Below are 25923 nucleotides of genomic sequence, written 5' to 3'. Positions count from 1 at the left end.
CACAAAAACTTGTGTATAAGTGATCATAGCAGCACTATTCATAATAGACAAAAAGTAGAAACAACCCAAATGTCTATCAGCCGATGAGTGGATAAGCCAAATGTGGTGGATCCAGACAATGGAATATTATTTGGCAATAAAAAGGAATGAACACTTACACATGCTTATATAACATGGATGCACCTTGAAAACCTTCCACTAAGAGAAAGAAGCCAGGCACAAAAGGTCACGTGTCGCAGGTTCCATCTATATGAGATGTCCAGAACAGGCAGATGTGTAGGGGCTGAAAGTAGATGAGTGGGTGCCTAGAGCTGAGAGTGGCCAGGGGAAATGGGGATGACGGCTAATGGGTATGGGGTTTCCTTTTTGGGTGAGGAAAATTTGCTAAACTTAGATGGTGGCGATGATTGCACAACTCTGTGACTAAGCCAAAATGATTGAATTGGACACTGTTTAATTTTTTTTTTTAGAGATGGGGTCTCATTCTGTTGCCTAGGCTGCGACCAGGCTGCATGGCTCACTGCAGCCTTGACTTACCCAGCTCAAGTGATTCTCCTGCTTCAGCCTCCTCAGTAGCTGAGACTACAGGTGTATGCCATCACACCCACCTAGTTATTTTTTGTAGAGATAGGTTCTCACTATGTTGCCCAGGTTGGTCTCAAACTCCTGGGCTCAGGTGATCCTCTCACCTCGGCCTCCCAAAGTGCTGCGGTTACAGGTATGAGCCACCATGGCTGGCCAAATTACATACTTTAAGCGGGTTAATTTTATGATATATGAGCCATATCTAGACAAAAACTTAAAAAAAAAAACAAAAAAAAACTTCAGGCTGGGCATGGTGGCTCATGCCTGTAATCCCAGCACTTTGGGAGGCTGAGGCGGGTGGCTCACCTGAAGTCAGGAGTTCTAGATCAGCCTGGCCAACATGGTGAAACCCTGTCTCTACTAAAAATACAAAAATTAGCTGGGCATGGTGGTGGGCATCTGTAATCCTAGCTACTCGGGAGGCTGAGGCAGGAGAATCGCTTGAACCCAGGAGCCAGAGGTTGCAGTGAGCCGAGGTTGCGCCATTGCACTCCAGCCTGGGCAACACAGCGAGACCCCGTCTCAAAACAAAAAAACAAAAAAACTTTAAAACAAACAACTGCTGTCTTCTTTCCCAACAGAAAAACAAGAGCTGGATCTCAGAAGATGACTTTTACCGGCCTTCCCAGGAGCAACCCCTGGAGATTGCTTCAGACCACCCAATAGCTTCTTCCAGGGGGACTCCAGAGTCAAGGCCTGGTCTCCACAGGCATTTTTCTCAAGGACCAAGAAAAAGCTGCTCCCTAGGGGCATTAGACCAAGCGTGTGTACCTTCCCCAGGAAGAAGGCAAGCCCAGGCAGCCCCATCCCAGGGGCATAAGAGCTTCCGGGTGGTACACCGGAGACAGATGGGTAGGTTACTAGGAGGGTCCCGGGTGGGTCCCATCTGCAGGGACCAGGTCTTTCAGAAGGCAGCTCTGAAGTCCTGTTTTCCATTGCTAAAGAGGTAGTGTGTTCCCACAAGTACTATAAAACCTCATTCCAGAATGCCATCATAATCGTGCTCATTCAGGGAAGCATTTCAGGAAAAGTACTATATTGTCTCAAAACTGCCTACAGAGGACAAAAATACTGTTTCACCAGTCAAATAGGAAAATATTTTCCCTGAAAACTATGCAATTTATGATTATAGAAAACTCTTGATTCCACCTATAGCTCAGAGCACATCCGGTTCCATGAAGCCCCAGGTGTTTTAACTGGTCCTTCCAAAGCTGTTTACCCTCAGTAGTTGGTTTATGTAACAGCTCTGGGGGAGCTTAATCAAATCTGCTATTTGTTTTGTTTGTTTATTTGTTTTGAGATGGAGTCTCCCTTTGTCACCCAGGCTGGAGTGCAGTGGCGTGATCTCTGCTCACTGCAACCTCAGCCTCCTGGCTTCAAGCAATTCTCCTGTCTCAGCCTCCCAAGTAGCTGGGATTACAGGCACCTGCCACCATGCCCGGCTAATTTTTGCATTTTTGTTGTTTTTTTTTTGAGGCAGAGTTTCGCTCTTGTTACCCAGGCTGGAGTGCAATGATGCGATCTCAGCTCACCACAACCTCCACTTCCCAGGTTCAAGCAATTCTTCTGCCTCAGCCACCCGAGTAGCTGAGATTACAGGCATGAGCCACCACGCCTGGCTCATTTTGTATTTTTAGTAGAGATGGGGTTTCTCCGTGTTGGTCCGGCTGGTCTCGAACTCCTGACCTCTGGTGATCTGCCCGCCTCGGCCTCCTAAAATGCTGGGATTACAGGCGTTGAGTCCCTGCGCCCGGCCAATTTTTGCAATTTTAATAGAGATGGTGTTTCACTATGTTGGCCAGGCTGGAGGATCTGCTATTTGTTTAAGGTCCTCCAGTGCTTCCTTTTTTTTTTTTTTTCTTTGAGACGGAGTCTCACTCTGTCGCCCAGGCTGGAGTGCGGTGGCACGATCTCGGCTCACTGCAACCTCCGCCTCCTGGGTTCAAGCTATTCTCCTGCCTCAGCCTCCCAAGTAGCTGGGACTACAGGCACCCACCACCACACCTGGCTAATTTTTGTGGAGACGAGAGGTGTTTCTAAAGATGGGAGAAATGACAGCGTGCATGTGTGCCAATGGGAGTCACCCAATAGAGAAGCAAGGAAACAGCAACAGAGGAGAGAGGGACTGCTCCTTGTCCTTGAGTAGGTTGCGGAAGGAGAGACCTCCTGCACAAATGGAGGGTTTGGTCTCACACGGAAAGAAGCACACTTGGTTCATCCCTGGCAACAGAAGGGAGGGCGTGGGTGTAGGGAACAGGGCATGTGGAGGTGATCTTTTGGGTGCTTTTATTTTCTCAGTGAAATACAGGACGCAAGAGCAGCAGTGGAGGTGCAAATGGAGATGTTCCTATCCAGCTTTCAGGGTCCCATGTGATAGGGCCCGTGGCTGGCCTGTGTTCTGGGGACAGTCACTGTCCACACGCACTGCAGGGCATCAGGCAGCAGATGCTGCCTTGGGCAGGACAGAGACAGGCCCGCCAACTAATGTGCTTTTTGCCTCTGCCTCCAGGACTGTCCAACCCGTTCCGGGGTCTCATGAAGCTAGGTACCGTGGAGCGGCGGGGGGCAATGGGCATCTGGAAGGAGCTCTTCTGTGAGCTCTCCCCGCTGGAGTTCCGCCTCTACCTGAGCAACGAGGAGCGCACCTGTGTGGAGAACTGCTCCCTGCTGCGCTGTGAGTCTGTGGGGCCGGCCCACAGTGACGGGCGCTTCGAGCTGGTCTTCTCTGGCAAGAAGCTGGCCCTGCGCGCCTCCTCCCAGGATGAAGCCGAGGACTGGCTGGACCGGGTGCGGGAGGCCCTGCAGAAGGTCCGGCCTCAGCAGGAGGATGAGTGGGTGAACGTGCAGTACCCAGACCAGCCTGAGGATCCCCCCGAGGCACCCCAGGGCTGCCCCTCTCCCTCAGACCTGCTGTCGGAGCCCACGGCCCTCCAGGGCACACAGTTTGACTGGTCGTCCGCCCAGGTTCCAGAGCCAGATGCCATCAAGGAGTCCCTGCTGTACTTGTACATGGACAGGACCTGGATGCCCTATATCTTTTCCCTGTCCTTGGAGGCTCTGAAATGTTTCCGCATCAGGAACAATGAGAAGATGCTGAGTGACAGCCATGGCGTGGAGACCATCCGGGACATCCTGCCAGACACGAGCCTTGGGGGCCCGTCCTTCTTCAAAATCATCACGGCCAAGGCCGTCCTGAAGCTGCAGGCCGGGAACGCGGAGGAGGCCGCCCTGTGGAGGGACCTGGTCCGCAAAGTCCTGGCATCCTACTTGGAGACGGCCGAGGAGGCGGTGACCCTGGGCGGGAGCCTGGATGAAAACTGTCAGGAGGTTCTGAAATTTGCCACCCGGGAAAACGGCTTCCTGCTGCAGTACCTGGTGGCCATCCCCATGGAGAAAGGCCTTGACTCCCAAGGCTGCTTCTGCGCAGGTGCCAACTTGCTCTGCTGCCACCCCCAGCCTGCCAGCCTCACTCCGCCTCCTGCGGATTCCTGATTTAGGCTCCCCACCCTTCTGCCTCCCTGCAAATGCCCCCATCCTTCCCCTAGGGATGAGGCCACAGATCAGGCTTGCCCTGCAGCTTCTGCTCCTCCCCAGCCCCCGCTGGGGCCAGTGCTCCGCTCATAGGCAGTTGGCCCTGCTCACCCATCCCTCTCCTGCCACCTCCCACTGATGGGCAGCAGGCTGGCTGCTCACTGCGCTGCTCAGGGAGTCCCAGCCCACTTCATTTTCTTCTTGCTCTACTATCCTGTTCTTTCAGAGCAGGGGCATGGTATGCTTCCACATATTTCTGCTGCTTTTATAAGTGTACACCCTTTTTTTTAAATTACAAAAATGGGCTGGTGCTATTCAGTGCTGTCCAATAGAACTCTCTGTGGTGATAAAAATTTCCTAGATCTGTGTGTCCAGTGCCATAGCTGTGAGACACATGGTGCTACCGGGTGCTTAAAGTGTGGCTAGTGTGGTTAAGCAATTGAATTTTCCATTTAAATTCATTTACATTTAAAGGGGGCACACGGGGCTCTTGGCTGCTGTGATGAACGCTGGATATATTGTTCTGCAACTTGGTTTTTTCCTACACTGTGGATGTTATTCCAAGTCAGTACATCTGCTATGTCTTCCTCATCATCCAGTCTAATACTTCTGTGCTGGGTACTGGGCCAGCTGCTTTATTTGGATTATCTCATTTAAGTCTCATAACAACCCTGTAGAGATAGGTGCTACTATTATCATCTCTTTTGATAGGGGAGGACACTGAAGCACAGAGCTGGTAAGTACCTGGTTGGTGTCTGCCACTAAGTTCAGACAGCTAGTAAGTGGCAGAGGCAGAATTTTCCTTTTTTTTTTTTTTTTTTTTTTTTGTGAGACGGAGTCTCGCTCTGTCGCCCGGGCTGGAGTGCAGTGGCGGGATCTCGGCTCACTGCAAGCTCCGCCTCCCGGGTTCACGCCATTCTCCTGCCTCAGCCTCCTGAGTAGCTGGGACTACAGGCGCCCGCCACCTCGCCCGGCTAGTTTTTTGTATTTTTTAGTAGAGACGGGGTTTCACCGTGTTAGCCAGGATGGTCTTGATCTCCTGACCTCGTGATCCGCCCGTCTCGGCCTCCCAAAGTGCTGGGATTACAGGCTTGAGCCACCGCGCCCGGCAGAATTTTCCTTTTTTATTTGTTTGTTCGTTTTAGTAGAGATGGGGTCTCCCCATGTTGCTCAAGCTGATCTTGAACTCCTAGGCTCAAGTGATCCTCCTGCTTCAGCCTCCCACAGTGCTGGGATTACAGGTGTCAGCAACCATGCCTGGCCAGAGGCAGAATTGGGACCTTGACGGTCAGGCCCCAGAGCCTGTGCTCATAGGCAGGACCCTAGAGGGCATCCCTCTAGGGTATTATTCAGGGGTGCGTGACATCCCCCTGCCCACATTCCATTGTTAGCTCCTCCCACTCCCCCCACCATCCGGGGCAGATGGTGTCCTATCACCATGGGACCCTCAGGTGACCTGTGAGGGGGTTGCCCTGCTGCAGAAGGCCAGAGCAAGAAGCTGAGCCTTGGTTTGGGAGCTGTCCTGTTGGCGCGGACTGGAGGGAAGCCTGCTTCAAGCTTCTGAAAGGAAGTGGTCTGCGGTTGGCCCCGGGAGGATGGGAGAAGCTAGGCAGAACAGAGCTTCCTGCAGAGAACACCTGCAAGCCTCACTTGGCCTCTCCCCCTCCTGCCCCAGCACTCACACTTTGCTCTTCAGCCTGTGGGGCCAGGCTCTGAGGGGGCCGGGACTCCAGGGCTTGCGAGAAAGGCTTTCTCGCCTGTGGGTGTGAATGCTGCGGGGGTAACTCTCACCATGGCGGCCACCCACCAGCAGGTGGGACTGTGCCACCAGGGAGTTTGGGTTTCCTTTCTACCCAGCAGGCATGGTTCAGTGGCAGACACCAACCACTGGCATCTGGGTTGTATTTCATAATTTGCAGGGTACTTGCAGAACCTTGTCTCATTTAAGCTTTGTAATAACCCCACAAAATAGCTGGTAGTAACTGAATTTTACAGTCACTCAAATGGAACTTTGAGAAATTAGATGAAGGTCAGGGTGAGGCAGCTGGTGAGCAGCACAGCCTGCCCTATGGTCTCAAGGCCCTGGGGACCCTTCTGCCTGCCCCTGGAGGAGTCGACACATGTTCAGAATTTGAGTCAGGGCCTCTGCTTTTTGCCCAGGGCACACCCCACTCCCATTCCCACTGGCCCCAGCTGTGGAGACGCCTCCAACAAGGGGGCCGAAGCCAGTCCTGCCCCACAGTCCCGAGGCATCCAACACTGTGCGGACTCCCCTGCCCCCTGCTGGCTGCCCATCCACTCCCTGTTGCCATCCCCAACCCCAGTCCCTGCCCCCCAGCTACTTCGCTGCTCGTCACAGCCCTTACTCTGCTGCTTCCATTCTGGGGCCCGAGTGGAGGGGTGGACCTAGAGGAGGCTGGCATTGCCAAGTCAGCAGTGGGGACACTGGACACAGGCAGCAAGGAGTAATGGAGCAGAACGCAGGCTCTGGAACCAGCCAAACCCAGATCTGAATGCCAGCCATGCCACTTCATCACTATGTGACCAGACAGATTTCCTAACCTCTCTGAGCATCCATTTCTTCAGCTGTAAAATAATGATAGTTCTTATAGTGTGTTGTTGTAAAGATTAATTAGTAGGGGAGTTCTGAGTGGTGGAAATACGAGTGGTTATTCTTGTGTTTGTACCTACCTTTAAAAACAAAATTAGCAGATCCTTTCCACCACAGCAGCTCCCAAGTTACTAGGAGCTGACTCTGGCCACACCACTCACTCTCTACCCATCTCCCCAGGCTGCTCCCGGCAGATCGGCTTCTCCTTTGTACGACCCAAGCTCTGTGCCTTCTCTGGCCTCTATTACTGTGACATCTGCCACCAAGACGATGCCTCAGTGATTCCGGCCAGGATCATCCACAACTGGGACCTCACCAAGCGCCCGGTAAGTCTGGAGCCCAGCCTGTCACAGCCACTCAGGGCTGCTGAGCGACAGAGGGCTGTTCACTCCTCTTTGCTGCTGCTGTTCGTCTGTTTAGAGGAGTTTGGCTCCTTTAAACAAGGGAAGCCGGGGTCACTGGTTCAGGCACTGATGTGGGGGAGCTAACCAAGAGAAAAGCTTGGTGCCTGTCCACAGCCCTGGGGCTCCGTCGGTGGCTGTCTTGGTCCCCAGGAGGGAGTCTGAGGATGGTTTCCTGCAGCTACAAACATAACTGCTTAAGGTACCAGCAGATAAATGTTAGATAAACAGATAGATAGATAGATAGATAGATAGATAGATAGATAGATAGATAGATAGATAGAAAGAAAGAAAGAATAGATAGAATAGATTAGATAGGTAGATGGATGCATGGCTAGGTGGGTGGGCAGGTAGGTAGGTGGATGAGCAGGTGGCTAGGTGGATGGTTAGGTGGATGGGTAGGTAGGTAGGTGGATGAGCAGGTGGCTACATGGATGGGTAGGTGAATGGTGGATGGGTTGATGGGTAGGTAGTTGGGTAGATTGGTGAATGGGTGGATAGGTAGGTGGATGGGTGCCTCGGTAGGCAGATGGGTAAATGGTTAGGTGGATGAGTGGATGGGTTGGTGGGTAGGTGGATGGGTAGGTAGATGGGTAGATGGGTAGGTGAATGGGTAGATGGGTAGACGGTGGGTATATGGCTGGGTGGATGGGTGAATACATAGGTGGATAGGTAGATGGGCTGGCCAGCGAGCTGGCTATACCTTGGAGCAGTCATCCTTGCCTTTGCCAACCCTATGAGGCCCAGATGACTGCACCCCCCCCTGCAGGCCCTGCATGGGCATATTTATTTCATGTTTTGAAAAGCACTTTTTCTGTGGCTCCCCCCATTATTAAGATAATACATGGTTATTGTTTAACATTTTAAAATTACAGAAAAGCCCAAAGACCAATCAAAATTCTGTGCCGTAACCCAGAGGTCACCATTATTAACATTTTGGGGTATACCCTTTTCTGTGCATTTATTGACATATGCATCTATTTTTTATAAAGTTGGGATCAGACAGGACTCATACTGCTTTATAAGAAGCTTGGTTCACTTAATATTATACCTTGGGTATAATACTAATTTTTTATGTTCACCAAATGCTTTTGAATAAGATATACCCTAAAGTCTTTCAGAATTTTCCTTTTCTCCAGCTGAACTTAGCCACTTTCCTAGCTATGTTACCATGAGCAAATTAGCTTCAGTTTCCTCATCTGTAAGAGGAGGATTAACAACAGTGTCTGTGGCGGGGCTGTTGGGAGGGCAGGTGTGGCAGTATGTGCCTGTCAGTTAGAACAGTGTCCTTTCTCTCCCTGGGGCCTATCACACCTCCTGCCTATTCACCCACCCATCTACCTAATTCACTTGGTCAGTGTCTGCCTCAAGGGGTGCAAATTTGGTTTTCTTCCAAAGGCACAGATTTCTACTAAGACAGACACAAACACAAGGAAGAAGCTGTTTGCTTCTCTGGAGAGTCAGGGCCTGCCAGCTATGTAGTCCTGATGTGTGGCTGTTTCTTCATCACAGTGCAGGGAAGGTGACTCTTTCAGTCAGTTCTACCTCAGCCTCCACCTCCCTGGGATGGGGAAACCCCGCAGAAGTTGGCTTCATTTTGATTTTTTTGTTTGCCTTGTCCCCACCTCTGCTCTCAGTGTTAAATATCTAACCATATAGAGGAAATTAAACCTCAAAATCACCAAAAAATGCAAAGAGCCCTTTGATCATAAAACACGTTCACTATTTACAGGACCCTGATACTTCCATTGAGCCATCTCCTTATTCACTGCCCTCATCCTTGTGCCACTTCCTTCTCTAACTAGAAAAGTACAGTCCTTCTCTAGGCATATCTGAGAGCAGGAAATCCTCAGCTTGCTCTCCCTCTCAAAAATTGCTGGCCTAGGAAAGACAGGGAAATTCAAGATAGAAAGTGGCTGTCCCACGGGTTTGGGGCCTTATTGTTCACCGTTGCTGTTCTGGCTGACCCATTTGTGCTGAGGCCTGGCTGGCACTGACAGGATGTCAGCCCAGGGGTGAGGCTTCTCTCTGTCTGTCTCCTCCATTCCCACAGGATAGGAACAGTCGCTGGGGAGCACAAAGCCCCTGCCCATCTGCAGTGCTTGGCAGTGTTCCGCACACATTCCTGTGTGTTATTTCATCAGAGCCTCACCCAAGGCCTAGGGCCAAGTAATGGGAAGAACTGAGTTAGGGTTAGAGAAAAGCAGCTTGACCCAAGTCACCAGGAGTTTGCCATTGGGCTCTCCCTAGGTTGGGGGGCTGGTACCTCAGGGCCCCAGGCTACGGGAAAATAAGAGGTTGTCCATTGCTGGGGGAGGTGAGAGATGCTGGTGGAGCTGGGAGACAAGACGTCAGAGGTCCCCTCAGCCCCTAGATACAAGGGCAGGTCTCCTGAGGGCCAGTTTCGTCCCCCAGCCCTCAAGGGGCAACAGGGCCACACCAGGCACTCACACAGCAACTGATAGCAGCTCACATTTACTGGGGATGTGCCACCTGCCAGGCCCTGTGCCAGGAGCTCTCCTGGAATACCTCTTAATCTGAATTCAAAATAATCCCATGAGAGGCCGGGCGCGGTGGCTCACGCCTGTAATCCCAGCACTTTGGGAGGCCGAGACGGCTGGATCACAAGGTCAGGAGATCGAGACCATCCTGACTAACACGGTGAAACGCTGTCTCTACTAAAAATACAAAAATTAGCCGGGCGTAGTGGCGGGTGCCTGTAGTCCCAGCTACACGGGAGGCTGAGGCAGGAGAATGGCTTGAACCCGGGAGGCGGAGCTTGCAGTGAGTGGAGATCGCGCCACTGCACTCCAGCCTGGGCGACAGAGCAAGACTCCGTCGCAAAAAAAAAAAAAGAAAAAAAAAAGAATCCCATGAGAAAGAAGCCTCAGTCCTGGGCTGACATCCTGCCGAGTGCCGGGCCTCAGCACTAAAGCAGCGGCAGCGAACGAAAAGGCCCCAAACCAGTGAGCCTTAGTTGCTCTCATTTTCCCCATTTTACAGAAGAGGAAACTGAGTCACAGAGCGGGATAAGTTTCACCAGGTCATATAGGTATAAAGTGGTGGAGGCAGGATTCAATTCTGTTCTGACTCCGAAGCCAGACTTTTTTTTTGGCCTACACAATTTATTAGAATTTGAAAACGTTGCTGGATATGACAATCAAATAAATCAATTTCATTTCTATATATCAGCAAACAAATTACTATTTTAAAAGATAATCATTTATAATAGTATCAAAAACAAAGCCACCAGAAATAAAATATGTAATGAAAGGACTAGTTAAGAGGTTAAAGATCTGAGCCAGGCCAAAGCCAGACTTCTAACCACTATGCACGTGTCGGCTGTGGAGAACAGCTCCTCCGTCCTTACAAGGCAGCGAGGCCACTGCAGGGGAGGGGGCTTCTGGTTAGTGCAGCAGCCTGGTGTTCAGAGATGACACCTCAGCTCAGACCTGACAGGTTCTGCGGGCAGGTTGTATAAGCCACGTTAGCTCCTCTAAGCCTCCGTTTCCTCATCTAGAAAACGGGGACAGGGACACCCTCCCTAACGGGTTGTTCTGAGGATGAAGGGAGAATGTGGTCAAGTTCCTGGCCCAGTGTTTTGCAAATAGTAGGCGCTTGATTACTGGCGTTGGTATTAGGATCAGGGCCGAGGGTAGAACCTTCAGCACCCTGTCAGCCGGGAGAGACTGAGACGGATCACTCAGCTGCACACGGAGCCCCGGTGCTGCTGCTGGTGTGAGCCGAGGGAGCTCAGGGAAGCCTGTTGGTGAGCTGTGTCTGATCTGTAGCTTCCTGTGGCTGGAGCCTGACTCAGCCCGTCACCTGGTTCCTGAGTCAGGGCACAGAGGGGAGTGCCTGTTTCCTTTAGTGGGGGGAAATAGGGGCCGGGAGGACAGGAAAGAGTGGGAAGGATCTGTGAGGCCCAGAGGGAGGGGGCGTTACCAGAGCAGTCCCTCCCTCATCTCAGCATGGTTGGGGAGGGGCAGCGACCCTTGCCATTAAAGGGAGAGCGGGTTTGGGAGTCAGATAAACTGGGTTCAGAGCTTGACTGTACCATTTACAAGCTGGGTGACCCTAGCCAAATCTCCTGATCTCCTTGAGCCTCCATTTCCCATCTGTAAAATGAAGATAGCCTCTCAGGTAAGTGAGCAGGTCATGTGGCACCTGGCCGGGCAGTGCTCACTGAACAGCCATTCCTTCCCATCCCCAATGCCTGGTGGCACCCCCAGATCTGCAGGCAGGCCCTGAAGTTTCTGACACAGATCCGGGTCCAGCCCCTCATCAACCTGCAGATGGTGAACGCGTCTCTGTATGAGCATGTGGAGCGGATGCACCTCATTGGGAGGAGCCGGGAGCAGCTGAAGCTCCTGGGGGATTACCTGGGCCTGTGCCGGAGCGGCGCCCTGAAGGAGCTCAGCAAGAGGTGAGCAACCTCTACGTGCATGCGTGTGTGTGCACATAAACACACATACATATATGTACATGTACACACAGACACACGTGCACACACACATATAAATGTACACACAAATGCATAGACATACACACACATGCACATGTGCATAAATGTACACACATGCAGGCACTCGTGCACACGGACACACACAGGGGCACAGCCCAGGGCAAGGCGTCCACTTGGAGGAAACCTGGGCAGAGATCTTCCCACTGGGCCTGGGAAATAATCACATCTTTTGGGGGTGACTTTGGGGTTTTGTTCATGTAACCGTTTGTTTACTCAAAAACATGGACTGAGAACATGCTAAGCACTGTACACCTGGCGAGGCATGTGGGCTCCAACACTGAGCAGGGCAGAGCCAGGGCCGACCCACCGGAAGCCTCCGGCCTGACAGGGAAGACTGGTGGGAAAGTCAGCAACTCCATCCGGGGGTGAGGGTGAGAGGCAGGATGTCCTGGAACCACAGAGGCTTGACATCCAGCCCAGATGAGAGGAGGACGAAGCAGAAAAGACTTCCTGGAGGAAGTGACTTCTAAGGTGAGACCTGAAAAATTAGGAAGAATTAGAAAGGAGAAGCAAAGGGGGAAAGAGCGTTCCAGACAGAAGGAATAGCACGCACAGGCCATGAACAAAGGCACCGTCGGTGGAAAGCCCAGGGAGAACTTTGGCTATGGTGAGGAGGGAAGTGGGGAGTGTGGCGAGAGGCAGGCGAGGGCCAGATGTTCCCACCTCTTCCCCATCCCAGCCAGTCATCTGGCCCATGCCAGCTTCCCTCCTGAAATTCTCCAAAGAAGACGTGATTGGGGCAGGGCCCTCAGGATGCCCTTCAGGAAGCTTCTCTCACCAAGGGCCTGGGGCCTTTGGTGCTCAGGAATGGGATGTGATGCTGGGCTTCAACAGGGACTCAGGTCTCTCCATTCCTGTCATAAATGCTTCCTAGTCCTCAGGTCACAGCCCAGGCCACAGTCTTCCCAGGGCTGTGCTCTCCCGGCACCCTCAGGAGGGCAGACCTCATGTGGAGCAGGCTGCCGGTGCCTACTGCCCAGCATGGGCTTCGAGTCCGCCTCTTCTGGGTTTCTGGGGGCAGGGACCAGCTCACAAGCCCCTCCAGGTTCCTCCGTCTGGCCTTCCCTCGCCACAGGGCCAGCCTAGAGAGCGCCTCTCTGAAGACTGCCTCTTCCATCCTGGCTGCAGTGCTCCCAGCGCCGGGCCTCCTCAGGACCAGGGTGTGCCCCAAGCAGGTCCCCAGGGGCTCTCAAGGGGTGCTGCAGGGGGCTCTCCCCTAGGCAAAAAGGAGAATCTGGCCCCACAGCTGCCAGCTGAGCCTTGGTCTCCTCTGCAGGGCCTGAAAGAACAGAAAGCCCTCCGCGGACCACCATGTGGGACCCTAGACCCTAGAAGGCTTCACCCCTGGAGGCTCTGCCCATCCCAAGCATCTGCGGGTGACTGGGTCTCCACCTCTTGGCAAGCGCTGACTCATTCCCCACCTCTGAGAGTCCAGAGAGACTGTCCTCCTGCCCACCTAACCAGGTGGTGAAATCTCTGGGGTCGGGTGGGGCCTCATCACCCTCCTCGGTCAAGGAGCCAAGTACCTGCACAGGCCTGCAGACCTGTGTAGACCAGGTGCCTGTGGGGTGGGTTGTGGGCCCCAGCCCCATTCACCCGTCCCCACCCTGCTGAGACAGTTTGTTCATTGGCTTTACTGACCTGTCTCTGCGGGCACCAGGGGCAGCCCTGTCTCTCTCCCTAGCCCTCCTGCTCCGTCCCTGGGCAGCAGCGCTATACTCCTGCTATGTGTCCAGCCTGCTTCCCGTGCCTGTGGAAGTCCCATGGAAACAGCGTGGGGCAGGGGAAACAGTATGGGAGCCCCTCAGCCACTGTGCATCAGGAAAGTTGCTTCACTTCTCTGGGTCCAGCTTTCCCATCTATAAAATGGGCCAGTGATTCCTCCATTCCTGTGGCCTCCTGAACAGTGGTGAGGGCTGCGTGAGGGACCTAGAGTCTGGGCCACAGATGGCCCTGGGTTAGCATCATGTGTGCCCTGAGGGCACCTGATCCAGCCTTGGCAGGGGCCAAAGGAGCTTCCAGAGGAGATGGCATCTGAGCTGAGGGCACGCAGAGTTCTTTTCCTTTTTTCTTCTAAAATGTTTTTCTTCTTTACAAAGGTCAGTGTTGCAAGCGAGGAGCATTTATGAAAGGGAATAAAGCAGACCGTTCAGTCAGCCCTTCTCAGAGCCCACCACCACCTGCTTCTGCACCTCACTCCATCCACACACACGTGTTGCCACAACACCAGTGGCATTGTGTGTCTGTTAAACTGGGGTTTAGAAAAATGAGGAAAGAGTAAAAAGGGCAGTGGAGAACCTGGCTTTCCTGGCTAAGGGACCGGTAGCAAGAGGCTGGCCGGAGCACAGCTCACTGACGCCCTTGAGGGGCTCTGGGCAGCTGGGCTTCGGGTACAGGGGCCAGAACTCAAAGGGCCCTCGAGGCCTTCGGATTTGATCTGCTACTTGTGGGGAACCACTGAAGGGTTTTGAGCACAGGGCTGTCACTTCTGATCAACGGCTTAGAAAAGACCACTCTGAAAAGACCAGGTGTGGTGGCTCACGCCTGTAATCCCAGCACTTTGGGAGGCCAAGGCGGGTGGATCACCTGAGGTCAGGAGTTTGAGACCAGCCTGGCCAACATAGCGAAACCTCGTCTCTACTAAAAATACAAAATTAGCTGGGCGTGGTGGCAGGTGCCTGTAATCCCAGCTACTAGGGAGGGTGAGGCAGGAGAATCACTTGAACCCAGGAGGCAGAGGTTGCAGTGAGCCAAGATCATGCCACTGCACTCCAGGCTGGGAGACAGAGTGAGACTCCGTCTCAAAAACAAACACACAAAAAGACCATTCTGGCCCCAGCAGAGTGCAGTTGGTGAAGGGGACAGCCCTGGGTGGCAGCTGGTGTTAGTAATTAACTCCAGGGAGCTGGGCCTGGACCAAGTCAGCCAGAGGGAAGGTTGAGAGGAGGAGAGGGCTGAGGCATGGGCAGGTCTTGGATGTCAGGGAGTCAGGGAGGAGCTGTCCTGCACTAATGGCAGCTGCCTGGCTGGATTCTCTCCAGCAGACCTAGGACCTGACTCCAAGAGCCAGAGAAGCCCCTGAGAGTGTCCTCTCCAGCCTTGGGAGGAAGCCATCTCAGAAATGCCCCACACCCTGTCCACCCACCAGACCTCGGTGTCCTTCCCAACGGCCAGGGAGCGGTGGGCCGAGGAGGAGTCGGAGCTCAGGAGACAGGTGGCACCCAGGCCCCCACCCATGTCCCCCCAATCTTCCAGCCCTTGCCTGGCCCTCTCCTTCCCCATCACTTCATCGGTTCCAGGAGCTAAGATTTGACCTCTCCCCTCATTTTCCTGTCTCCTAGAGAGCCCTCCAGATTCCTGTGGTCTCTTTCCCAGCCTCACACCAGAGGACAAAGAGGGTTCTCCTCATTGTGTGGGTGAAGAAACTGAGGCCCCAAGTAGGCCTGGCTGTGCCCCAGTGCACGAGAATTTCTTTCCTGGAGGCCAGGAGGGGAAGTGGCCTCTCACCCCTGGGCCAGCACCCTCTCCCCTGTGGCCTTGACTGAGCACTGCGGAGAAGCCAGTTGCAAGTCCTTGCTGAGAGGGTGACGGGCCCAGGGCACAGGGGCTCCTAGAGCTTCCACGACTGTGGTCAGAGGACGGATGGCAAAGCTAATTCTCCATCCAGATCAGCCCACACTCCTGCTAGCTCAGGGCCAACCTGTGTCCCCCCAGCCTGCTGTGTCCCATGTTTTCTTGGTGACAAATGGCAGCTTCCCTTCCTAGAGTGCAGGAAGTTTACTGGGGACACCAGCTTGGTAAACTGAGGGGCCAGTTGGCATCTTGGCCTATATGGCTGCTTGGTGGGACTTACTGTCTCCACCCCGGTTTGGGCTCCCCTGGAACACAGCTGAGGCCACCAGCTGGGACAAGGCCAAGCCCCCATTCCAGATGCTCCACAGCTTGCACCCGGGAGGCCCAGACCCAGGGCTGGCACCACCCTGTCCCCAGATGTCTGGGGCATCCTGGGGCAGGTTCCCAAGCATCCTCTGACTTGGAGTAACCTCCCACCGCCAGTACCCACCCAAACACACACAGCCAGGCCAGGCAGGTTTTGTACCAGGGAACTTTCTGCAGGTGTTTCCTCTCCATCTCTCAGGATGGGGCCCCCTGGATCCCTCCCGTTGGTGTAGTGGAAACTAGAGCTGCATTGGCGGCTGAGCCTTTGTTCTCTGCTGCCCCGGCCACCTCTGAAATGGGATCTGCTGTACTTAGGACACGTCTCAGTTGCTCTCGTGTAGCACGGAAACCAGACACTTTAATGTCTGTCCCTCAGCCAAACCAGGGGCCAAACAGGAGGGCAGAGGCCATATCCTGTGCATTACTGTCCCCAGCACTGTCCCTGGTATGTAATGGTGGCAATAAGGACAACAACCTTCATCTCTAGGCATTTGCCAGGTAGACAGGGGTGCAGGCTCTGGAGCCAGGCCCCTATGTTCAAATTCCAGCTCTCCCGCCTACTAGCTGTGTGACCTCAGGCAAGTGATTTAACCTATTTCCTCTTCTCAGTTGGGATTGTGATAGTACCAGCCTCACAGGATTATTGTGAGAATCAAATGAATGAATGCGTATGAAGCTCTTAGCCCAGTTCCGGGTCCCAGGTGTCAGCACCCATCCTCCTCCTTATGATTAATTATGTGTTTACTGTGAGCTCGGCACCAAGTCAAATGCTTTAAATAAGTTACTTAATCCAGACAACTCCATTTCCCAGAGAGGGAAACCCAAGGTTCAGAGAGGTTGAGTAACTTGCCCAAGGTCCCACCAGCTAGTTACCTTGAAGACCAGGCCCCAAGCCCAGGCAGGCCGAATTACGCTCCTAGCCCCTGCCCCGCCCAGGCGGCAGGTGTCTGCCTGGTGAGCAGTGCCAGGGGAATGAAAACAAACAACACAGGTTGGCCCGGGTCTTGGAAACCTCTCTAAAGAATTGCTTGTGTTTTGTTTGAAGGCTCAACCACAGGGATTATCTCCTGGAGTCTCCGCATAGGTTCAGTGTTGCTGACCTCCAGCAGGTGAGTGTCATGCTTCCCCCGCCCAGACCTCCAGAGAGGCCTCATTCCCGGAGAAGTCAGCAGGGAAGATGGGAGGGGGGGTGTCTGTAGTTTACTGAAGACAGCAGTCTGCAGCTTTTCTGCAGCTCAGGGTGGGTTGCCCTGCTGCCCTGGCTTCCTGGGCGGGGACGGATACCCCCAGCACCCTGGAATAAGCAAGCACTCCAGCAACCCCAGGATCACAGGAAGAGAGTTTGGAATACTCCTTTCTCCAGGGGGCGGGTACAGTGGAGTCGGGTCTCATTTGTGAGTCCCATTAGCCCTGAGTGACCTCAGTGCCCACGGGCTGGACGCTGGCACTGCTCAGCCTGACTCAGCGAGGTTTTCTTTTCTTGCCCACGTGGAAACTGGGGGTAGAAGTTCTCCAGGCAGGGTGCCATGGCGCCTCAGTGCAGGTGCTCGAAAAGCCTGGGGCCTCAGTTTACCAGCCCCCCACAGATCGCAGACAGGGTGTATGAAGGATTCCTACTTGCCCTCCGCAGATTGCAGACGGGGTGTATGAAGGATTCCTCAAGGCCCTGATCGAATTCGCCTCCCAGCACGTCTACCACTGCGACCTGTGCACCCAGCGCGGCTTCATCTGCCAGATCTGCCGGCACCACGACATCATCTTCCCCTTTGAGTTTGACACCACAGTCAGGTATGTGGGACACCCAGCCAGCTGTCTCCCAGCCCCACCCTTCCCCACACCCACAGCCTGGCCCAAGCACTCAGGGCAGCAGGCCTCGTTCTATGGGCAGGAGCGTATTGAACATCGGCTTTGTGCCGTGCCAAGGGATGGTGCAGTTGTTTGGGACGGCCCATGCCCTGGGCAGTCATGGCCAGCTCCGGTCCAGCTCAGGAGACAAGACAAGCTTTCCCAGGACTCCTCTGCCTCTACAGAACCATCTGTCTTCCTAGAGGTGGCTGCCGGCTCTCTGAGTGGAGCCTGCTGGAGCCACAGTGTATGCATGGGTTGAGGAGGATTGTATGAGTTACTGCCCTGTACTGTTGGCATGAGACCAGGCACAAAGTGGGCACCTGGTGGGTGGTACCTGCCACTGCCACTGCCTCTGTTGCTGAAATGATCACTCTTGTTCCAGTTATTGCTCATTATCAGCAACCTCTCAATGGAAAAATTTGTCCAGACTTCCTGCAACCCATGTGGGAGTGGAAAACTGAACTGGGAACATTAGTTCTTTTTCTGTCGGTGTCCACTGGCCGGGATTCAGCCCTGAATGGGCCTGGGGCTGAGTTTTTAAAATTATACCATCTTGGCCGGGTGTGGTGGCTCACACCTGTAATCCGAGCACTTTGGGAGGCCGAGGCAGGTGAATCCCTTGAGGTCAGGAGTTCGAGACCAGCCTGGCCAACATGATGAAACCTCGTCTCCACTAAAAACACAAAAATAAGCCAGGTGTGGTGGTGGGCACCTGTAATCCCAGCTACTTGGGAGGCTGAGGCAGGGGAATCACTTGAATCTGGGGGGCAGAGGTTGCAGTGAGCCGATTTCATGCCACTACACTCCAGCCTGGGCAACAGAGCAAGACTCTGAAAAATAAATAAAATAAGTAAATGTTTTTTAAATACAGGCAAGAAATCTTTAATGACTCTCAAGCAGCATTTATAAAAAAATGTAGTAGGACAGACAATATCAGTGTGCATTGTGTGACATATGGGTAAGCACTGTTTTGAGAATCTCCTGTTCCGGAATGGAGAGGTACAGTGTGCGTGCATGGGTTACACAGTACGTCACAGCCGTATCATGGGTTCTGGTCAAAAGCGCTGGCCAGCGTGGCCACAGGGCAACCTCCAGCCCAGCCAGCACCAGCAGGCGTGCTGCTCTCTCCCCAGGTGTGCCGAGTGCAAGACCGTCTTCCACCAGAGCTGCCAGGCTGTGGTGAAGAAGGGCTGCCCCCGCTGTGCCCGCCGGCGCAAATACCAGGAACAGAATGTTTTCGCCTGATGCCCATCTGCTGACCCCGCTCTGAAGGCCGGGGGTGAGTGTGGCTCAGCCATCCCAGCTGGGTTTGCCATCAGCCCAGGATACTCACCGTGTCACAGCTGTGTCCCCTTGTCAGGAAGACCCTCATGTGACCAGAGCACCGGCCTTCCAGAGAAAGCCCAGGAAGCCCCTATGATGTCCCCTGGCCCCCTCACCACCCCTCTGCTGCAGGAGGCGTGGCCACCACCAGATGCTCCCTGTCTCCGGGCAGACAGGGCCTTTCACTCACCAGGCCCTGGCTCACCAGCGTCCCGGCACCCCTCTTAGGGCTGCCCAAACACTGTGGAAAGGAGGCTTGGGGAGCATTTTCAATTCCACATTCCTGATTAAAAGGTCTAGTTTTTTAAGGTGGGTTTTTCCCATTCATATTTCAACAGAAAGTATTTTTTTATTCTTGATCCTACGCGAGTCACCCAAGAAATCAAGACATTCTCACCCCCAGTGGGTGCACAGGAGCCACTCAGGCCTGGCCTAGAGGCAGCGGGTGGCTGGCGGGCAGGCCACTGCTGGGACAGGGCCTGTGGGCCCACCCAGTGCCTTTCCTTGGCCCTCACTGCCAGTGCCAAACCGCCCCTCAGCAGGGCAGGGCCAGTCCTGGTGACCCCGCTTCCTCTCCGTCTCTTTACTCCCCACTCCAGTGCGTCTCGCCTGCTGAGCACACCCCTTTCTCAGCGTCAGAGCCCCTAGCTCTTCTCTAGCCGGGGGCCTTGGCCCCATTAGGAGAAGGAGAAATGACTGGAAACCAGCACTGTCAGCACTTTGAGCCCTCCTCGGTTTAGGGAGGGTCACCGTCTTGCCCAACCCCTATCCCCGTGCCCTCCTCACCCCTCTACAGATAGGGGCGCTGCTGCAGATGCTCCAGGCCCACCTTGGTGGGTGCCTGGGGTCACACTCTGCCTGACTAACCCCTGCCAGGGCACAGATAGGCAGGACCCCAGAGAGGGCAGGCAGCCATGCCCTGCACTGTGGAGAAGTGACCTGGTCCTTTGCCCTAAGCTGTGCGGGGCGTGCCGGGGAGCTGCCCTGTGGATGCAGCTGCCGCCTCACAAAGCCATGAATTCCCACAGCATCACTGAACTTGCCCAGCCAGGACACTGGAGACTGAAGAACTTCCCTGGAGCAGGACTGCCTTTGAAGGGGCCTTGAGGCTGGGGTGGGAGCCTGGAATTGTTTTCAAAGCGATGTTCAGACCCTCCAGGCTTTGGGGAAATGTGGGTTTGCTGGTCTCTCTGTCGCCATCCTCCACCTCTCCTGGACCCAGCAGGCCCTCAGTCCTAGCTGTCTTACCTGCGCTCAGCTTGGAGTCTGAGGCCTCAGGTGGAGATCCGCATGTCACTGTCAGAGATGAGCCCACCTCCACCCTTCCCTGGGGGCGATCAGCTGCTGAGTCACCCACCCAGCCTTGGAGCTGGATCCCTGTGCATCAGAACAGAGGCGGTGGTGGCAGGCAGGTGGAGGCTGCGCACAGCTTCTCCCGGTCATGGCGCACACCTGTGCCCGGACGCCAACGCCTCCTAAGCCAGGAGCTGGGTTTATGCACCGCCATGGCCCACATTAACGCTCCACCACAAGCCCGGCCTAGTCAGAACCCTCATTGCCCCATCCCTGAGTGGGCAGGAGCCTGGCCTGAGGAGGGCTTGGGCCTGTGAGGATTCTCTCTGAAGGTGCCCTTGGAGGCAGCAGGGTTGAGGCCCTGAGGGGCCCATTCCCCAGAAGCTGCCAGTGCTTTCTGATGCGTTGACTCTTCCTGCCTCCCCTCCCGCAGAAAGGTAGTGCCCACACTATTTTTAAAATGTTATTTTATGCAATACACTGTTCCTAGTGAGCAGGGCTCTGGCCCTGAGGAGTCTTTGCAATGTATTGAAGGAATTGCTGCCGTGTGAGTTTTGAATGATTTTGCAGTAAAGACCTATCTTTCTCATCACTGGTCTGGCTTCTGAATTCTAACACTGCCACTGCCGGGGAGGCCACCAGCCATCGTTACCATCTGTCAGGGCCCCCACCCTCCTGTTAGTCCCTGGCACAGGGGAAGGCTTGGGAGGTCCGTGACAAACACTTGTAGGCAGAGGGCTTGCATGCCAGGAGTGGGCAGGGAGAAGAGAGGAAGAAAGCCCCCTTGCCAAGCCCAGCAGTCAGGGTCTCTGGGGAGGGGTACTCACACTTGTATAACAACTCCAGCTGATCCCATGCCGGTGGCTTCTTTTCCTGTGACTTAAATGTCAAAGCACAGACCCTTGACACTGGGTCATGTGAAACCTCAGGATACAGGGGACATTTCTCAGAGGAGAAATAAAGGAGAGCTGGGGCTCAGGAAAGATGGGTTATTTAAGCAGAGTCCCCGATTCAGGGCTCATGGTTTTAGGGCTCAAAATGACTTTTACTTGGCTGCTGACCTTCCTCAGAAGTTCCAGGAGAAGCCCAGGGGATCCCTCCAAGGGGAGACCCACACTGCTGTCCATTTTAAGAACAGGAGCAGGAAACAGACTAATTCTCAGGGAAATCAGGTTGCAGTAAAATGGGATGGAAACAGACAACATTCAGGTCTGTGATTTCCTGTCCTTGAAGGTCCTTTTCAGATTACAAGGTGGCACCCTCTGCCCATCTAGGTGCCCTACCTTCCCCCAAGGGCCTCACCTCCCTCCAGGACAGTAGATGGTAGGCCCAGAGAAGAGAAACTGGGGGAGGGAGGCCCAGTGGAGGGCCATGGCATGTGACCTGGTGCTGCCCTGCCAGTGGGCTCAGGCCCTCTCCAGCCTCAGCAAAGCGCCTCTGAGGGTACCTGTATCCCTTTCTCCCCTCTTTTTTTTTTTTTTTTTGATACAGAGTCTCACTCTGATGCCCAGGCTGGAGTGCAGTGGCGTGATCTTGGCTCACTGCAACCTCCACTTCCCGGGTTCAAGCGATGCTCCTGCCTCAGCCTCCCGAGTAGCTGGGACTTCCCCTTCTCCTCTTCTGCCTGAAGGAGGATGGGCGGTTTGGAGATTCCAATCCAACCCCCAAGAGTTTATCACATAATATAAGTAGTCATAATAGCTGATATAGCCAGGCATGGTGGCTCACACCTGTAATCCCAGCATTTTGGGAGGCTGAGGAGGTTGGATCATCCAAGGTCAGGAGTTCAAGACCAGCCTGGCCAACATGGTGAAACCCCGTCTCTACAAAAATACAAAAATTAGCTGGGCATGATGGTGCATGCCTGTAATCTCAGCTACTGAGGAAGCTGAGGCAGGAGAACCACTTGAACCCGGAGGCGGAGGTTGCAGTGAGCGGAGATCGCGCTGCTGCACTCCAGCCTGGACGACAGTGAGACTCCGTCTTAAAAAAAAAAATAGCTGGCCGGGCGCGGTGGCTCACGCCTGTAATCCCAGCACTTTGAGAGGCCGAGGCGGGCGGATCACAAGGTCAGGAGATCGAGACCACGGTGAAACCCCGTCTCTACTAAAAATACAAATAATTAGCCGGGCGCGGTGGCGGGCGCCTGTAGTCCCAGCTACTCGGGAGGCTGAGGCAGGAGAATGGCGGGAACCCAGGAGGCGGAGCTTGCAGTGAGCTGAGATCGCGCCACTGCACTCCAGCCTGGGCGACAGAGCGAGACTCCGTCTCAAAAAACAAAAACAAAAACAAACAAACAAAAAAAATAGCTGATATATTGTGTGCGCTGGGCATGTGGTAAGCACTGCTTAGTGGACCTCATTTAATCCTTGCAATAATCCAGCGAAGTGGGTGTTACTATCCCGTTGATAGGAAAGAAAACTGAGCTACCGAGATAAGGCAGAGCTCCCAAGGCCTACCAGCCGCCAAGCAGCAGAGTGGGGCATCATACCAGCCTGACCCCACCAAAGACCATCGCCAGTGCCAGCGCTGCCTGGCTGTGCTGCAGGTGGGGAGGCACCTAAAAGGTAGGGAGGGAGAGAAGATATTTTCTAAGCATGTCAGGCACCAAAGACCAATGCCAAGTTCTGCTGTGTGCCTACCCTGGAGGGTCCCAAGGTGCCACCAAGCCTCAGACACACTGAGATTCTCAGAGGAAGTGGGGACTCACGGGTGGACAATGCCTAGCAGGGGCAAAGATACAGAGGTAAGGGAGTTCCAGAATGAGCCTGGCCAGATTCAGCTTCCCACCCAACCCTGGACCCCCAGGAGGTGGTGTCAAGAGGGGCCATGGCCTGGGGTGCGGGCCCCTCTTCCTCCCAGAACACTGGCCTGAATCAGCCAGCTCCTGGCACACACAGCCAGGTCCACAGGCACAACTGTTCCTTGGGGCCCCTGAGGGTGGGGGATCTGCTGGGGCTGTGGCTTGTAACGTCTGGAGTAAGTGCAGGCTCAGATCAGGGCGAGGCTGCTTGTCCAGAGAGGCAGAAAATTCCCAAACAGAAAACCCCCAAGGCGAGGACCCTGGGGCTGGACTCCTGGAGGTGGTTCTGAGCTTACCCTGTGGACGGATTGGAGGGTGGCCCCCCTAACCCACAAGGATCAAGAGGGGGTGGGGGATGGTGGGAGGGCAATCTGGCCAGGAGAAGCTACGGGGGAGGCTCCCGCCCTCCCCAGTCCCACCGTCTCAGCCCCGCGGCCTCTTCCTCCCTGGAGACAGCCAGGTGTGGCCCAGGATCCCGGGAAGTGCAGGGGAGGGGATGGCGTCTTTGCTCGTCAGGCGCTGGCCCGGCCCAGAGGGGACAGGAAGCCAGGACACCGGGGATTGTCTCTCGCAACCACAGCCCAGCCCCAGTCCGGGAGGAAGTTCTGCCGGGCGCTCTCCGCCGGTGCCTCCCTGGTTATATTGTTGAACAGGAAACCCGGCAGCGCGGGAGTCACACGGTCGAGGAGGGAGCGCGGGACGCCGAGCCCACGCGCGCCTGCCGGGGCAAGTGGAGGCGAGGCCGGCGAGCGGACGCCCCGAGGTGCCCGGGCAAGCAGGGTCAGGAGTGGGGCGCCGAGCGGGATTTGGGGTGGGAGGTGGGGTGGGGGTAGGGAAAGGGGCAGGGTCGGGGAGGGAAGGGTGCGGCAGGTGGCGGGTCCGCACCCGGTAGCTCCGCGCGCCTGCTCCCCTTGTCTCCGTGCTGGGGCGGGAGCTGCGCGGGCCGCATCCCACGGGGAGGAGAAGGTAGGCGAAGGGCTGCCCTCCATCTGGGGGCGGGAGGAGAGCAGGCCCAGGCTCCCAGCGCCGACCCAGGCGTTGACGCCGCTGTAGCTTGGGCAGTGGATGCAGGGGACCTCCTGGCTCCTGGTGCGCTCTCGCGCTCCAGGGATCCTCCCTGCTCCCCCAATCCCTCCCCTTCTCTGTGTTTCCCCAGGGTCGGGGAAGGAACCGAGGCCGGGTCCCCTTCTTATCCAGCCCGAGACACTGAGCTCCAGTGGGCGTCCCTGTGCTGGGAATCCCGCTCGGAGTTTTTCCAGGCCTGGCCGGGATGCCTCGGGAAAGGCCCTGGTGAGGGAGGAGGTGGGCCCGGAGCGGGCGGGTCTGCAATCCTGTTGGAAGGGCTCGCAGTGGGTGATTCAGGGTGCAAATAACCTCCCCGGGAACGGGAACGCCCGCACGAGACAACCAGCCCCAGCCGGGCATTCCCAGAGCCGCGCACGGGAGGGACGCAGGGACTCCGAGACAGCAATCGGGGGGGGGGGGAGGGGGGCAGGGGGAGGGCGGAGCAGGGGCGGTCCCACTCTCCTTGGGCTCCACTCACGACCCGCCAGTGCCCCTTCAGACGCAGCCGTCGCGGCTCCGGGTCCCAATGCCCCCCGAGGTCCCCAGCAGAGGCATTCAGGCTCCTCCTCGCCCCGCCCAGACACGGCTGCTTTGGGTATCGGTGACAGCACTCCTTAGCGTCCCTGTCCCTCTTTGCTCCATTTGCCAGCTCCGGTTCCGCGCAGCCTCTCCGGCCTCGCCCCTGGAAACCCCGCCCAGGGCGATGGTAGGGGCCTAACCTGCTGCCACCGCCGGCTCCGCCCACCCAGCCCATGGGCTCCCTGAGGCCCGCCCAGCCGACGTGAGTGCGCTGCGGGGTCCAGGGGGAAGGGGCGCTGGGGGAGTGTCCTCCTTGGGGTTTGTTGGCTCAGCTCTGGGCAGCTCGATGACCCCACCTCCAGGGCCCAATTAGCTTAGTGACTCAGTTTACTACCTTTCCTCGTCGAGGAACGCTTGACAAAGTGTCGAAGGAGCCCTGCAGAGGCCCCGGTTGGACCCTGCTCCTTCGGTCCCTCTGCCTCGGCAAGCGGCGGTCTCCTGGCCCCGGGTCCTGGCCAGCTTAGGGGGCAGGAGGAAGTGTGGTCAGTGTGGGAGTTTGGAGGGGCCATGCACTTCCGGAGAAGACCACCGACTCATGGCTTTGGTGGAGGGGCGCAGGCAGATTTAGTTAGGCTCTCCCCCATCCCTGACACCCGGGAGCCGGGGCGGGAGCGGGGCATGTGCCCACCACTCCAGAAAGCTTTGGGGGGCCCCGCTCTGGGACTCCGCACTGATAGTCACTGTCTCAGAGTGCATTCTCCAGGAGCCACTCTCGTGGGGACACTGTAGAGGTCACAGGGCAGGTGGGCAGGCCGCAGGGGCAGGGCCTTTCTCAGGAGTTGGCGTGAGAGCCAGAGAGCAGGGGGCGGCGCGGGCCGGGCTGGGCGGGCCGGGCTCGGGCTCACGTCTGCGGTGATGCAGCTGGGGAAGGAAAGAGAAACCGAGAGAACCGGTTCCCCCGCATTGGCAGCAGAGGCCTCTACATCAAGGCCCTTGGACTAAGCGGGGCAGGGACAGCCCCCAGGTAGAGCTGTTCGCTGGGCCCCCTGCAGAGCCCGCATCCCAACTCTGACCAGGGGGTCGGGGCGCAAGCTCCTGGAGGGAGGCAGTGCTACCAGACCCTCTGTGGATTCTCTGAGGGCGAGAGGCGTCCAGGTGGGACAGGGCCGGGTAGCGGCAGTAAATGGGGTGTTCTTCCTACTTAACTGACGGGAAAAATAAGGCTCAGTCAACTATTAAGCAAGCGTGGTGTCAACCTTAGAGCAGGCAATCACCCCTTGTTTTAAAGCCAAGGCTTCCCTCGTAGTCGATTTGGACCAAGACTACTCACAATCTCCCCACCGCAGGACTGAAGCAAGGGCCAAATCTTATAATCAACCCCACGGAACGAAGGGGTTGTCCTAATTCCAGCACTGAGTGTAAGAATGGAAGCCTTAGATGTGATTTTATGCAAGTTGCCATTTTAGAGATGGGAAAACTG

The 25923-nt window shown here is 55.5% G+C and overlaps 3 protein-coding genes across 27 annotated transcripts in view; 2 read left to right on the top strand and 1 right to left on the bottom strand.

The window, feature by feature from the left end:
* PLEKHM1 (pleckstrin homology and RUN domain containing M1) overlaps positions 1-20648 on the top strand; it is a 56660-nt gene extending 36012 nt beyond the window's left edge. For 2 of the 3 annotated variants that reach the window (XM_074019922.1, XM_005584517.5), the window contains 7 exons: positions 1167-1437; positions 3095-4012; positions 6908-7053; positions 11361-11554; positions 16638-16701; positions 17223-17380; positions 18574-20648. In XM_074019922.1, the coding sequence (XP_073876023.1) occupies positions 1434-1437; positions 3095-4012; positions 6908-7053; positions 11361-11554; positions 16638-16701; positions 17223-17380; positions 18574-18685 (1596 nt within the window). In that variant the 5' untranslated portion in view covers positions 1167-1433 and the 3' untranslated portion in view covers positions 18686-20648. Of the gene's footprint in view, positions 1-1166; positions 1438-3094; positions 4013-6907; positions 7054-11360; positions 11555-12929; positions 13118-16637; positions 16702-17222; positions 17381-18573 lie in introns of all 3 variants that reach the window. The other variant, XR_012425959.1, reaches the window with a different exon arrangement.
* A 1680-nt stretch (positions 20649-22328) lies between these two features.
* LOC141408835 (uncharacterized) lies at positions 22329-24449 on the bottom strand. The gene has a single exon (XM_074019930.1). The coding sequence runs from the start codon at positions 24282-24284 to the stop codon at positions 23283-23285; it is 1002 nt and encodes a 333-aa protein (XP_073876031.1). The 5' UTR covers positions 24285-24449; the 3' UTR covers positions 22329-23282.
* Positions 23449-25923, top strand: part of ARHGAP27 (Rho GTPase activating protein 27) — a 39576-nt gene continuing 37101 nt past the window's right edge. For 11 of the 23 annotated variants that reach the window (XR_012425965.1, XR_012425969.1, XR_012425960.1 and 8 more), the window contains exons 1-3: positions 23449-23639; positions 24016-24149; positions 24574-24705. The gene's annotated coding sequence lies outside the window, so the exon portion shown is untranslated. The remainder of the gene's footprint in view (positions 23640-24015; positions 24150-24573; positions 24706-25923) is intronic. The other 12 variants (XR_012425966.1, XM_045374631.3, XM_074019927.1 and 9 more) reach the window with 4 other exon arrangements.

The sequence above is a fragment of the Macaca fascicularis genome, chromosome 16 (genome assembly GCF_037993035.2).
Source record: "Macaca fascicularis isolate 582-1 chromosome 16, T2T-MFA8v1.1".
Classification (NCBI taxonomy): Eukaryota; Metazoa; Chordata; class Mammalia; order Primates; family Cercopithecidae; genus Macaca; species Macaca fascicularis.
Note: the sequence above shows the minus strand (reverse complement) of the source record. Positions and strands in the feature narration are given on the sequence as shown.

What these genes read in the sequence shown, in the direction of transcription:
- LOC141408835 (XM_074019930.1), bottom strand. Translation starts at nt 24,284, where the DNA reads ATGCCCGGCTGGGGCTGGTTGTCTCGTGCGGGCGTTCCCGTTCCCGGG.